Below are 13,362 nucleotides of genomic sequence, written 5' to 3'. Positions count from 1 at the left end.
ATGATGAGAGAAAATCAGCCCATATGAGAGCCAGATCCACCCCCTCCTGAGAGCACCGGGTGCAGGGGCAGGGACATTAATGGGAGCAGGTACCAGTGGGGACCACCTTTGCCCCGAGGTCCCTCTGCCCCAGCAAGGTCCTGGGGAAGTGGAGACCCGGCTCTTCTTTCCCTGGGCCCAGATCACCCACTTTCAAGGACGCGTGTTGCTCTGCCTGCCCTCAGCTCCCAGCAGCGAGTGCAGCCCCTGCGCACCCCCGTCCACCGCCCATCGCGACCCGCTCCAACAGCCCGGGGGTCAACAACCTCCTTCCAGCGGCCCAAACATCACCCCACCCCCAGTCCCGAGGGACTCACCAATTTGATAGCTACGTATTCATTCGTGTAGAGGTTCTTTCCTGCAAGGAGGCAACAGAAAGCTAGTGAGTCTTTGCATTAACCCCACATCACTGCCCCCCATAGTCCCTGAGGGCTCCTGGGCTGCAGAACGTTCCGGAACAGGTTTGGCAGCTCCCACAGCACATCAACAGACCTCGAGGCTGAGCGGGAGCAGGAACCCACAGTGGGGAGTTGCAACATGCCCGTTAATTACCCCCAGACGGGGACGGCCGGGGGGCCAGGTCCAAGTCTGCTGGGAGGGGGCAGCGCCCCAGGCCAGCCCTGCGCGGATGGGACTGGCCAGGGCAGGAACCAGACTGGGACTTACTGGTTCCCCTCGTCCTGCTCTGGGAGGGCTGCCCAGAGTGGGGGGACGCTGCTTTGGGGAGCGGGCAGAGGGTGGCAGGGAGGAGCACAGGGCAGGGGGGCGCAAACCCCTTCCCCAGGGCTGGGGCTGCTCCTGGGGATAGCACGTGTCTGTGTCTGTGTGTGTGTGTGTGTGTGTGTGTCTGTGTGTGTGTGTGTGTGTGCATGTGTGCCGCTCGACCTCCTCCTTGGGATACTCCCACGGCCCGAGGGCGCAGGGGACACCCGGAGCAGCCCCAGCATGGCCGGACTGCGGGAGGAGCTGAAGGCACCCATGTGCAGCGGGGAGGTCAACCTAACGGTGTCTGCACATCACTGCAGAGAGCCAGGGGGCCACGGGGAACGGGTTACACCAGGGAAGCGTCAGCGCAACCTCTGCCCCAGGTCCATGGCAGCAAAGATCAGAGTTTTGCAGAAATACCCGACTGCCCCCTCTGCCAGAGCCCCTCAGGACACCGGGCAGACGGGAGTTAACACAGCAGGTCCCCCGCGCGGCCGGGAGCAGCAGACACGCGATCCCACCGCCTGGCGTGCGCGTATCCGATGGAGCTGCATCTGTCTCCTCGGATTTTCTCCAAGCAATTTGCTCAGGGAACAAGCTCCTCCTGGCATAAGATCTCATCTGCTCCGACTGCCGCTCTCCACCTGAAGCAGCAATAAATCCTGGCCGGGTGACATCAGAGCCAGCTGCTGAGCGCCGCAGTCGGCGGCAGGATTACGGGAAGAGGGATGAATGGGAGATATTAATGGAGCGGCTCCTCCCGGGGACGGGCCGTGCGGCCAAGGAGCGCCCCGTCCCGCCGCCTTGCTGCCCCTCTCCCGTCCCTTCGCGCCACCAACAAGTCACTTGTCTCCTGCCTCTGCAAAAGCAAATCCTTCCACAGCGTAATTAGGGAGGGAGAAACCGTCTGGCTGACGCAAGCGTGTGCCAGACCTGGGGTTTCTGGCACATCATGGAGCGACATTTCCAGGAGAGGTGGTGGGATGTTCCCCAGACCCCTGCACGGGTCCAGAGTGCTCCAGGGAGCCTCCAGTTCACTGGAACTTGACTGGGGCAGGGAAGGACTGAAATCCCAGTGGATCCCAGTGCAGATCCCTTGTCCCTGTCACAAGCAGTCACAGAACCACAGAATCATCTTGGTTGGAAAAGCCCCTCAAGATCATCCAGTCCAACCATAACTCAACCCCAGCACTGCCCCATGTCCTGAGAACCTCCTGTCCGTCTGTCCAGCCCTCCAGGGCTGGTGACTCCAGCACTGCCCTGGGCAGCCTGTTCAATGCCCCACAGCCCTTTGGGGAAGAAATTGTTCCCACATCCAACCTCAACCTCCCCTGGCGCAACCTGAGGCCGTTTGCTCTTTAGGTTTATTTTTCGGGGGGCAGCCCCCCTTGCGTGACCCCAGAGCAGCAGGTCTGTGGCATCCCCTGCATAGTGGGCTGGTGGGAATCGCAGAATGTCCTGAGTTGGGAGGGACCCCCGAGGGTCATCGAGTCCAACCTGTGACTCCAACAGGCAGCACTACCACAGGATTCAGAGAAGAAAAGAGAAAAGCAGCATGAAGGGTGGCAGAAAGCAAATATTTGCATTTGCAGAGGCCTTTGCCCAGCTCAGCGCCGGCAGTGCCTCCGAATCCAGCTGCCAGCACCCACAAGACACGGCGTGTCCGTCAGAGCCAAAGCCGCCCATGGGAGGAGGCGGCCAGGCCCGGCGTCTGTGTCACCTCCACAAGCCAGACCCGGCTTTCCCTTGACCCCCTGCTAACACCAGACCGTCCCCTCCCAACGGCGCGTTTGGCAGCGGTGGGATCCGGCACCTGCTCCTGCACATCACGGTGCGCGGGGAGACGCCGGGCTCTGCGCCGCGCTCCAGCCACGGCCCCGGCTCCCACAGCCCCAGCCTCGGCCGTGGCACAGTCCCTGCCCCGGCACCGCGACCGGTGACCCAGGTTCTCCGGTGATCCGGGTTCTCCGGTGCCGGTCACCTCCTGGCATGGTTTTGTGAGCTCTCCTGGCTGTTTTTATGAAAGGAAAAAGTCCAAAGAAGATTTGGGAGCTTTTGAACACTGAGCTACACTTTGGCCCTGCAGCCAGCCTGCCCCGGGGACTGAATGCTCCACTCCTGGGGAAGCGCAGTGTCCACCCCTGTCCGTCCTTCCCAGCGGGATCCCCCTGCTCCCCTGCGGCCAGAGGGATCCCTGCGCGCCCCCAGCGCGTTCCCGGGCCCCGGCGCAGCTCGGGGGCGCAGCTAACGAGGAGAGACGGGATCTGAGGAGAAAAGCCACAGAGCTGTGGCCTCCATGAGATCCTGTGCTCAGGCCTTCACCGTGTTACAGCTGGGCACTACAGGGTGCAACGGGGCAGGAAAACCTCAGGAAGGGACCAGAAGCTTCTCCTGCTGGTGGCAAGGATGAACTCTGGCAGCGAGAACGACTGCTGCAGAGCCCCCGAGCAAGAGCTCAGGAGCGAACTGAGCCCAACTGCTCCCAGTCCCGCGGCTCCGAGTGACCCGGACGGCGGGTTCCACGGATGCTCCTCAGACCCGTGTGAGACCCGTGTCCACCTCGGTGCTGCTCCCGAAGAGCAAGGGGGAGGCCAGTACAGGGGGTGACGCCAACCCTCAGCGCTGAGCGTGCCCGACGAAGCAACAGCCACGGCCCCGGCTGTTTCAGAGTCCTGCCCGCAGCAGGATCTTGGAACGCGGCTCACCCCAAACACAAACCCACGGCAGGACAGTCCCTGGGGTGAACAGGAGGTGGGAGGACACAGGCAGATGCTGCGCAGCTCTGACCCCCGTCCGACCAGCAGGCAGCCCATGGCTGCACCCCAGCGGGCGTCCAGATCCACCTGGGGTGCGAAAGCAGCCGCTGGTGCAGCAAAACCCGTAAATTCTTCCCCTTCCGTGATATCTGGGTCTGGAGGAGGGATCGGAGCTCTTCCCGACACCAGAACAGACAGACCCTCCACTGCCGAACGCGGGAAACGCTTGCCTGGATTTTAAACAGAGCATTTTCCCAAGCTCTGCAATTAAGCCGCGATCCCATTGGGGAGTTGAGAACAGGAGGGTTTAGCTGGCACCAGCCAGTCTGTCGTGCTGGGAAGAGCCAACTTTAACTGCCCACAGATGAGGTGGGTAAACTCGCTCCACCCTCCCACCTCCCGCAACCACCGCATTTCCTGCAGGTTTAGCTCAGAGCCTGGCTTTAAAAGGCACTGCTTAAAATATCACGGAGCAACAAGGCGCACGGGTGTCCCAGGCTCCCACCCGCCACGGGGACCGGCTCTCTCCCCTCTTCCCAGGCCAACGCTCTGGCTGCGAGAGGCTCCATCAACACATCTGACGTGCGTTCCTGGAGCTGGCGCAGCTCTCCCAGCTGGCTGATGCCAACCCAAGAGCTCGGAGCTCGCTGAACGCCCCCCGCACGCGGCCCGTCCTTGGGAGAGGAGCAGCCCACCCACCCTCTAAGCAAGAGTTTGCTTGAGCCATTTCCTGGTAAATTTGGTTCAAACCAGAAGGTGACTGTGGAAAGTGTTTGGGTTTTGTTCAGTCCTTCCTCTCTCCCCCACAGAAAATTTTAGGAGAGTCTCCGAAAACCAGTGTCAACCACCAGGGAATTTACCCAGGATAAAATACCGACCCTCCTCCCCAGACGTTCGCCCCAGCAGCGCGAACACGCGGCGGGAGGACAGCACCCCCTGCACAGGCGGAGCGCATCTGGTGAGCACGCAGCAGCATCGCGTGGAACGGGATGTACAAGATGAGGCTCTGGGGGACGTGGTTTAGCGCTAGAGTTAGGTTATGGTCAGACTCGATGCTCTTAAGGGCCAAAATGATTCTATGAAACACGACTCACTGAGTGTTCCCGGACTGGGGGGACACCCAGGCCTTCCAACAGACATGACTGAATAATAATAGTAATAATGCTCTCCCTGATGGACCCAGACAGGTAGGTAAGGGGAAGAGATGGGAAACACCTCTGCAATAGGTATTGTGGGCTGCAATGGGCTTTGAAAGATGAAGCCCAGTGTAGGGGCCAAGGAAAAGGAAACTCAGCGAAGGGAGCGAGGGCTCCAGCACCAGACAAGAGCCGCGGTGCTGAGGGTCCCGGGCACGTCCTGTCCTCCTGCGCAGGAGGGGGTGCCAGGGCAGTCCCGGCACAGGCGGTGATAGCGAGGACAGAAGAAGGCCCTTCTCACCTAGACGGAGCTCCCCGAAATTGCCGCATCCAATCTTCTTGCCGACCCGGAAGTTGGGACCCACCATTAAGACTCCCGAGTTGGTTCCAGCGCTCCGGCTTCCATGACTGCTCCTTCCTCCACCTGTCTTGGACATCCTTTTACCTTCCTCCAGCTCCCCTTTCCCTCCTCTCTTATCAAAATCCATAAGTTTGTGATACCCCGGCCTCTCCACGGTTACGCTGCTGCCATACAAATCCCAGAGCTGCCAAAAGTTGAGGGGTGAGGAGCAAAGAAGCAGAGTTCTTCTCGGTTAATACACCATCACGGTGAGCGGTGGGAGGGCGGGGTGTGGAGGAGGAGGGATGAGCGGCCACCCACGGGTGCTGGGTTACTGAAATGTTAGTGCTTCCCAAGGTCCCGCCGGGATTGTCATCGTTGCCCGTCACAGGGAGCTCTTTGGTGGAGAGCACATCCCGCGGAGAGGGTCCTCCCAGCGCGGCTCCTGGCTCTCCCGGCTGTGGCAACGAGAGGGAGAGAATTAGCACCGAGAAACAAGAAGGGAAGGTACAAAAGGTGGCTGTGGGTCCAAACTCCTGTCCCCAGCTCTGCGGGGCCCCTCCAACACCCCCCCGTGTTACAGGGAACTCCCGCTACCTTTCAGCGACACCAGGAGCACAGCGAGGCCACAGAGAGACAGACGGACGGACCGGCACGCGCACGCATGCCTCGCCTTCCCCAGCACCCAGCACCTCTGGCTCTGCTTCCCGCTCGGCCCTTGCTGCGTTTTGAACGAGCTGAGCTGGGTGGCAGCCCCCCCGTATCCCACCTGTCCCCCCAGCCCCGTTTTCCCTCTCCCCGCCTGGCTCCGCTCAGAGCCCTCGCTGCGCGGCCTCAGCGCCCGCGGGGTAACGGAGCAAACCCGCAGCGCTCCGGCTGCAGGAAATGAGCGCACGGCCAGTCCTGACGCTTGGCCAAGCGCTGTAAAAGATTTATTGGCTCTCAATAGCTATTAATAACAACAAAAAAAAAAGCCTTCTTGTGCTAAAGGGTGCACGGGGGAAACAGGGGAGGGTCTAAGAGCGACAGAGGGAAAGAGACGTGCAAGGCAGAGCTCGGCACGGGGGAAGGATCCGAATCCTCACCAAGGCCCAGCACACCCTGACCGCGGCCTCCTGGCCAAATGCTGCGGGGTGCTGGCCTGGGCCCTTGGGGCTGCTGTGGGTGCATGAGCCCATCCGCGGGAGCGGCCGGTTTGAGGAGTGGGACCAGAGCCCTCTCCTTCCACCAGGCCAACGCCGCTGGAGCATCCCCAGCACGGAGCAGCACGGCAAAACCAACACCCAGCCAAACCAACACCCAGGGGCCATCTCAGCCGAGGGAAACTGAGGCACACGGAGCCTCCCAGCTCCCTCCCCGGCGGCGCAGGCAGCGGTGCGCCGGCTCCTGCCCTGACGCTCCCTTTCGGTGGCCGTCCCGCGCCAGCAGGAAGCGGGTGGGAGCGGCGGCCGAGCGGGGCTTCCCTGCGCTTTGTTCTGCCCCGGCCCCAGCGCGCACGGCCGACACGTGATATCCTGCTCATTCTTTGCTCCCCCGATAATTTCCGCTCGGGGTTCGGCGCGCGGCGGTGCCCTCCCGCCCGTCTCGTGCTTCTCCCACCTCCGCCGGCCTCGCACATCGCGGAGCCGCTTCCCCGTGGCCCTCCCGGGGCGCTTCGGGGCCACCTTCCCCAGACGTGGCTCCTGCAGCCACGCTGCTCCACACCCCACCGGCGTTTTGAACCTTTATGTTCAGTCCCGGGGGATTTCAGGCCCAGACTGTTTGCACAGTCAGGCGGCCAACAGCCAGAGCCAAGGGAGCTCCAGCCACCGTGCTTGGGATTATTTTTGTACAGAGAGTTATGGGCCAGTCTCTGCAAGGGAATTTCAGACAATGGTGCGAGACAGAGCCCAAACAGAAGGGACAAAATACACCTCTAGTCTTGATAAGATACTGCTTCCCGCAAGCACCGGGAGACGGTGCCGTGTCCGCGTGACCTGCCTGCGCAGCGAGCCCGCCTCGGGAGCTGCCGTCCCGAACCAGCCCGGCTCGGGACCCGTTACACAGCTGGGCCAGGGCAACAACCGGCACGGCCGCGGCACCGACCCCGCCGGCTGCAATTCCCCTTTCCCAGCAGCCGCCGCCGCCGAACCGCGGCGGTGTGAGTCAGCCCGGGCGAGCGATGCTGCCCCGGCTCTGCCCGCCGGCCCCCCCGAGGGCTGCGAGGAATCCGTTTCACATCCCAAGAGGCATCGGCTCCCTGGACCTCGGCACCACAGCAGCACCCACCTCTGCGCAGCGTCAGCGACCCGACGGGTTTTCCACCCTGTGCCATAAAGGGATCTCTGGCCTTTAAAATTGAGAACAACCTAATTAGAAACAGAAACCACTGGTAAAGTCCCAGGACTCCCACTGCTCTGGAGCAGACAGCCCTGCAAAACCCTCTGGTTTTTAAAACGCAGCAGCCTCTGGGTGGGCAGCAGGGACCCAGGCCTGCCCCGGGGCAGCAGCACCATGAGGAGGATGCCCCGATGCCACATTTTGAACAGGAGGCCGGATCGAGGCAAGCAGCCCCAGAAAAGCACCTTCTGGGCTGGGTTTGTTGGCCTGGCATCTAATCTGATGCAAGATGAGACTAAGAAAACCGCTTTCTTCAGGGGAAAAGGGAGGGAGGGAATGGATGGGAAAAAAATACATTGGCCTGACATTTGGTAGAAGAAATTCCAAAGCAAGCTGTGGTCCTAACGCAAATAAGCACTGCCCTGCAGGGTTTGCAGCGCAAGTGCTGCGAGCCAGGGAACCTGAAAGCGAAATGAACTGCAGCAAGTACAAGTGACTTCGGCACCTCCCCAAAACACAAAAACAGAGTAGCAGAGAGGGGGCAACCCCCACCTGAGCAGCTATCTGAAACCCAAGGAACGGGCTTGTGTTGCTTCTGTTGAAATACTGGGTTCCCTTTATTTGCCATCTGGTTTTGAGCAGTCTGCTCCAGCCGCATTTACGAGCTTTTCCCTGCAGTCCCGAGGTGAGAAAAAGGGGCTGGGGGGTGTGGGGGTGAAAAAGAAGCAAAAGCTGCAATGGTAGCGCCGGCCCTTGTCTCCGAAACCTGGGACCGAGACCCGGGCTCGGAAGTTCCCGGCCACATCTGCAAATACAAAACGCTGAAAACTTGTGTCAGATTTCTCAAAATTTCTTTCCTGTACAGTGAAACCTCGTGGCTGCCGAGAAGGACCTGTACAACACCATCTGGGGCACATTGTTCTCAGCCCTTTATACACACACCGCGATCCTGCCCGAAGGAGGTTACAATTAAACCGAGCAGAACAAAAGCGGGGAAGAAGAGGAAAAAATAACTGCCCGGAGCAGGAGGCGAAGGTCAGGGAGCGGGTCTGCGGCGCTGCCTGGAGCCGGGACCCGGTGTCCTGGGCCAGCCGGCACGCCGGGCGGGTGAGCCGCTGCCACCGGCTGCGAGCGCACGAGCCCGGGCTCCGCGGGCCTGCGGGACGGCTCCTCGGAGCCGCTTCCCCGCGTCCTCCGCGCTTTGCCAGCGCAAGAGAAACACGGCTGCCTCCAGATGAAAGAGAAGAAAGCTGCTTGAGAGCACAGAAAGCGAAAACCTTTGACACTGTGCAGCTCCAAGCAGAGATCACTGCCAATTAAACACTAAAAATACTCACAAATACCCTGATGTCCCAAAGGGCAGCCCATCAGCTGGCTCCCAATGCAGAAATCCAGACCAAAAAGCAACCGGTGGCCTTACACAGCTGAAACCAAAACCGAAGAAACTCTAAAAGTTTAAGGGGCAGATGAAGTCTCAGCTCACAAGGAGATCAAAAGTCTTACAACAAGCAAGACCCCACATCTTTAAAGCAAGCTGCGGACGGTCCCAGACGGTGTCGACGAAGGCCTGCAGTTCAAACCTATTTCAGCATCCAGCGCCGGCAGCCAAGCCCAGAAAAGCTGTGCCGGGAGCCCGAGGGTCCCAAAACGAGTGTCCGTGGAAAGCAGCACCGGGCTGCCACAGGAGACCCCCGGGACGGACCGGGGGGTGGGAGAGGGGCTGGGGGACACGGGGCAGGTCCCTGTCCCGTGGGACAACCGGGGAGACGCTCGGCTCCGTCTCAGCTTTGGAACAGTGCTGAGAGCTCCAAACCCTTCCCCTGCCCCCGCCAGGCGTCTGCGGGAAAGGACGAGAACCCAGCAACTGAGCGAGGAGATAACAACAAAACCACCAAAACCCAACAAAAACCGAACAAGCCAACGCCAAACCCACTAACTAGGCAAAAGCCTAACGATAATAACAACCACCACCAAACCAAACACAACCCCTGTGCACTGTGGTCAGCTCTTCGCCTCCTTGCGACGGGCGCAGAACGGCGCGACAGGAACCACGTGCAGGGGTGAATGCCCACGCTGCTGTGATTTAGAACCTCCTTCCCGAGGGGCCGTATGAGCGCAGAACGGCCCTGGACCAGCAGCCAGGCAGCCTCACCCGAAAAGCACCAGCCTTACCCAGAACCAGCTTTCTGGCAGCAGTTCAGCAATAATCATTTTGCACCCAAAAATATCTCAAAGAAACAGGTCCCTCTTTAACCAAGAGGAGCTTTGACACGTTTGTTCCCTGCCTGCATAAGCAGAAATGTTAATCAACGTGTCTTGGACAGTCCACATTCAGAACAACCCAGATCCTCAGCGTTTCTGAACAGTCACAGCTCTTCCAGGGCAGCTCCTGAACCTTTCAGTACAAGCAGCCACCAGGAAGACTCCACGAAGCCCCTTTCCAGCGCCGCGAGCGGCCGCGCGCCTGCTCCCAAACGCAGAACCGCGCTCCTGTCCTCGGGTCTCTGGCCAAAGCAGCTACACCTGGGTGGAAAATACTAACTGTGCTTCACCGAGGAGCCGGAAACGCCAGGATGGAAAACGCAGCAGCAGCACAGGAACTGAGCAGAAAGCTAAAAATATTTCTCTAGGAAAAATAATAATAGTAAATACACATACACTAAACTAAGATGAGATCTGAAAAGCAGGCTGGAAAAGCCGAAATACAGCACAAGTCAGACAAATCCACCCGAGAACCAAGTGCCTGAGAGAATCCATTCACCTGTCTGGGTTCATCAGCCACAAATTAAAACTTCTAACTTCATGAAGTCTGCCAGAAAACACAGTGAAGCTTTATTAGAGAGCCTGGAAGGGAAACAGCTGTTTGGTTGGCTTTACGGAGCCCACAAAGGGGGTCTGTGCTGCACGCCTTGATTTCCCCCTTGCGTGACATCTGACTGCGCCCCATGGAGCCCCCGGGCAGCCACCTCCTGGCTCTCAAGTCGTGTCCGTCTCCCGAGCCCTTCCCACGGGCCCCACGCCGGATCCACGCCGCACGGAGCCACCGGCAACGCCAAAGCACCGCAGGGTGCCGGGAACGCGGGACCCCCGGCTGCAGGAGGGAGTTGGGTAGCAAACGATGCCAAGACCAACCTTCCCATCCAGCCGTCGCGCCTCTGGGATGTCACCGGCATCTTGTACCTGCTCTCTGCCGCCGTCCCCCGCTCCGGGGCCGGCAGCACCCGTTCCCGAGGCTGCGGGCAGGAGAGGTTGGTTCTGCTCCGCTCTTGGAAGACGGCAGGGTCAGCAAGAAACCCACCTACAGCTCCAGCCCGTGGCCCTGCTGCTTGAACCGGTGTCACTCTGGTGTTCCTGCTCACAGACGGGGCACTTTCTGCCTGAGAAACTGAAACCTGCTTCGCTGTTACTGTAAAAGGGACATCACAGGTAACAGATGGGTAATCAGAGCAGTAAAACCCGGTTCTGAACAACAGGAAAGACACGAGCTTGCCTTCTGCCCCGGCATGAAGTCAATGAACCAAGGCTGTAATTCTGTACAATCTATCACATCTTCACAGTTCAGCACGAAAGAAAAGCCAATTAGGATGTTGAAGTGGTTTCGGTTTTACTAACGCAGAGTTAGTCGTACTGGAAGAAAGGAAGTTCGTTACACAAAAGCCGAGGCGCGGGCTGGGAGACCCTGAGAGGCAGCGCCAGAGCCCGCTCCCGGCCCCGCGCCCCTTCCCGCAGCCCGGAGCCTGCGGCCGTTTCCACGGGACACGCCGACACGCCGATGCCTTTCAGCCCCTGCTCGGCCCCGCAAGAGCTGGATTCAATAAAGCGTCTCAGACACAGAGTCACTTACTTCAACAAGTGGTCTCAGCCGTCAAGCCCCTCGTATGCGCCGAGTTTTGCGGCCCCGCCGGCGGGTTTTCTATTCAAACCAGACAATAGATCCACAACACAGCAAGCTCCAGCTCGACACCGGATACTAATTAAATCCATGCTGCTGCTAGAAGGCAGAGCTGCAAAGGAACCAGCTGCCTTCCAAAAGTCCACAGCAGTTGGCCAGGAAAATCTGTTTACCAGCCCCGTGCCCTCCCCTTCTCCTGCTCTCCCCTCCACACATCTACTGAGGTTGATGTAAGAGCAGAACCTGCTTTTTCCCCCCATAATCAGCCCCATCCTGCCCAGTTTTTGCACTGATTTAATTGTCACAAGCACACTCATCTTGGCAGAGGGCCTGCAAAGGTTTCGTTTCTAGAGTGGAGACCTGATATTGCCATTTACTCCACTCACACCCCAAGCGTAAGGTGCAAGGAACCAGCTGTGAAGCGGCATCGACCCCAAATGCCCCCGGAGCAGAACGGTCCGGCCGCTCCTGACCGACGGGGAAAGGTCCGGTCCCCAGTGGCACCCACCGCAACACCCGGGGCTGCTCCCGCGCTGGTGGCTCCCGGCAACGCGGGCTCTGTCCGCAAGCAGTTATCCAAAGGGCTTCCCACATAAGAAATGCAGGTATCCCGAATCACCGAGTCACGTTTGTGTCCTGGGAAACAGAGCAGCCCGAGAGCTGCCGCTCCAACAGCTACTGAGCGCTGACCTCTGGAAACAGTTACAGAGCCAGAGGCCAAAACACCTCCCGGGACAGCCCTATTCCAGATTTCAACCTCTGCTGTTGGACAAAGCCTTTTGAACCATTTTTGCTTCAGTTGTGGGGGAAAAAGAACCACCGTGACAACTCGGCCGCCCCTTCCCTGCGCTGGCACGCGATAGGAAAAGGAGGCTGAACAGCGACGGATCCTGACGTGCTGCGAGCGGCTGCGGCACCGCGGGGATCCTGACTCACGGCGGCTGAGCAGTCCCTGCAGATGCTGAACGGGAGCTGCACAAGCACGTCTGGAACGGGCACCGCCGAGCCCTCTCCGGCCTTCCCCCACCACCACAGAACTTTCCGGAACGGGTTTATCTTCAGGTAACGGCGCTGGCTCAGCAGCAAGAGGCAGCAGGAGGACTCAAGGCACCCGCAAGAGCCTTTCTGTGAAAGGAACGATCCTATATTTGTCACAAACACACGAATCCACCACAACCCGGATCATCAGGTACCTGTGCTGGGCCATGCTCCAGAACCAGGCAGGAACTCGTTGCATTCACGTCAGGTGCGCGTGAGCCAGAGGGTCCGACCACACAGCGGGACGAGACGTCCCCACAGCTCGCGGAGCACGAACCGCAGCCGCGTCCGCGGGCGGCAGGAGGGAGCAGGGGCCTCGGGGGGCGCGGCGTGCAGCGCTGTGCACAGGGAGTGCTGTCGGGGGCGGGAGGTGTTCGGGAGAGGACGGAGAACGCGACCGTTTTGAGGATGTCCCCAGAGATCCCGCAGCCTCGAATCCCACATGCGCTTCCTCCTGGCATTGCGAGGGATCAGCTGTAGCTGAACGAGGGGCTCGACATCTGCTCTCCAAAGGATACGAGATGTTTCCCAACCCCTTCCCTATAACAAAAGCAGATTCCTGGATGCGCAAGGCTCCCTTCCTTTCCTCGCCCACACGGGTGACAGTCTCAAAACCTTTCATGCACCTGGAGAAGGTTCCTCCCGCAGAGCAGCTCCCTCGAGAGCAGGACGCCCAGGTGACGCACTCAGCACCTTTTCATCCCCACGGCCTTCAGACAGGCTCCCAAATAACCTCGGGAGCAGGAGACAGGGAACGCGCTGCTGCTCCCAGACACTCACCCCACGGGTCTCCCCACAACACAAATGGCTTCAAACTGGCCGGAGCTGACCTGGCACCAGTGAACAACCCAGAGAATCCCCACTCGCTCCCACCCTCCACCTTCATCAACACTTGTCATGAGGAAGTGCTGTATTACAGATTTGCCCAGGACCTCAAATGACACAGCTTCATCCCATCGCCGCCCCGGGCCCGCGGCAGGGGAGGAAGCGGCAGAGATGGAAGCCACATAAAGCACAGCCTGTTTATCCCCATCTCCAAGATCTGAGATAGCTACTCATCCCACAGGGCACGGGGACAAGTGAGCTCTCCGGGGCCAGAAGGGCTTTCCAGAGGGTTTCTAACCCGCCGCAGTTCAG

The 13,362-nt window shown here is 59.8% G+C and overlaps 1 protein-coding gene across 2 annotated transcripts in view; it reads right to left on the bottom strand.

Moving 5' to 3' along the window:
- CSNK1G2 (casein kinase 1 gamma 2) overlaps positions 1-13,362 on the bottom strand; it is a 31,431-nt gene that overhangs the window by 7,481 nt on the left and 10,588 nt on the right. For both annotated transcript variants that reach the window (XM_065042058.1, XM_065042057.1), the window contains exons 2-3: positions 4,938-5,434; positions 357-397 (exon numbers count right to left, since the gene is read on the bottom strand). In XM_065042058.1, the coding sequence (XP_064898130.1) occupies positions 357-397; positions 4,938-5,124 (228 nt within the window). In that variant the 5' untranslated portion in view covers positions 5,125-5,434. The remainder of the gene's footprint in view (positions 1-356; positions 398-4,937; positions 5,435-13,362) is intronic.

This window comes from Columba livia, chromosome 27 (genome assembly GCF_036013475.1).
Source record: "Columba livia isolate bColLiv1 breed racing homer chromosome 27, bColLiv1.pat.W.v2, whole genome shotgun sequence".
Lineage (NCBI taxonomy): Eukaryota > Metazoa > Chordata > Aves > Columbiformes > Columbidae > Columba > Columba livia.
This window is presented reverse-complemented; position numbering and strand designations above follow the sequence as displayed.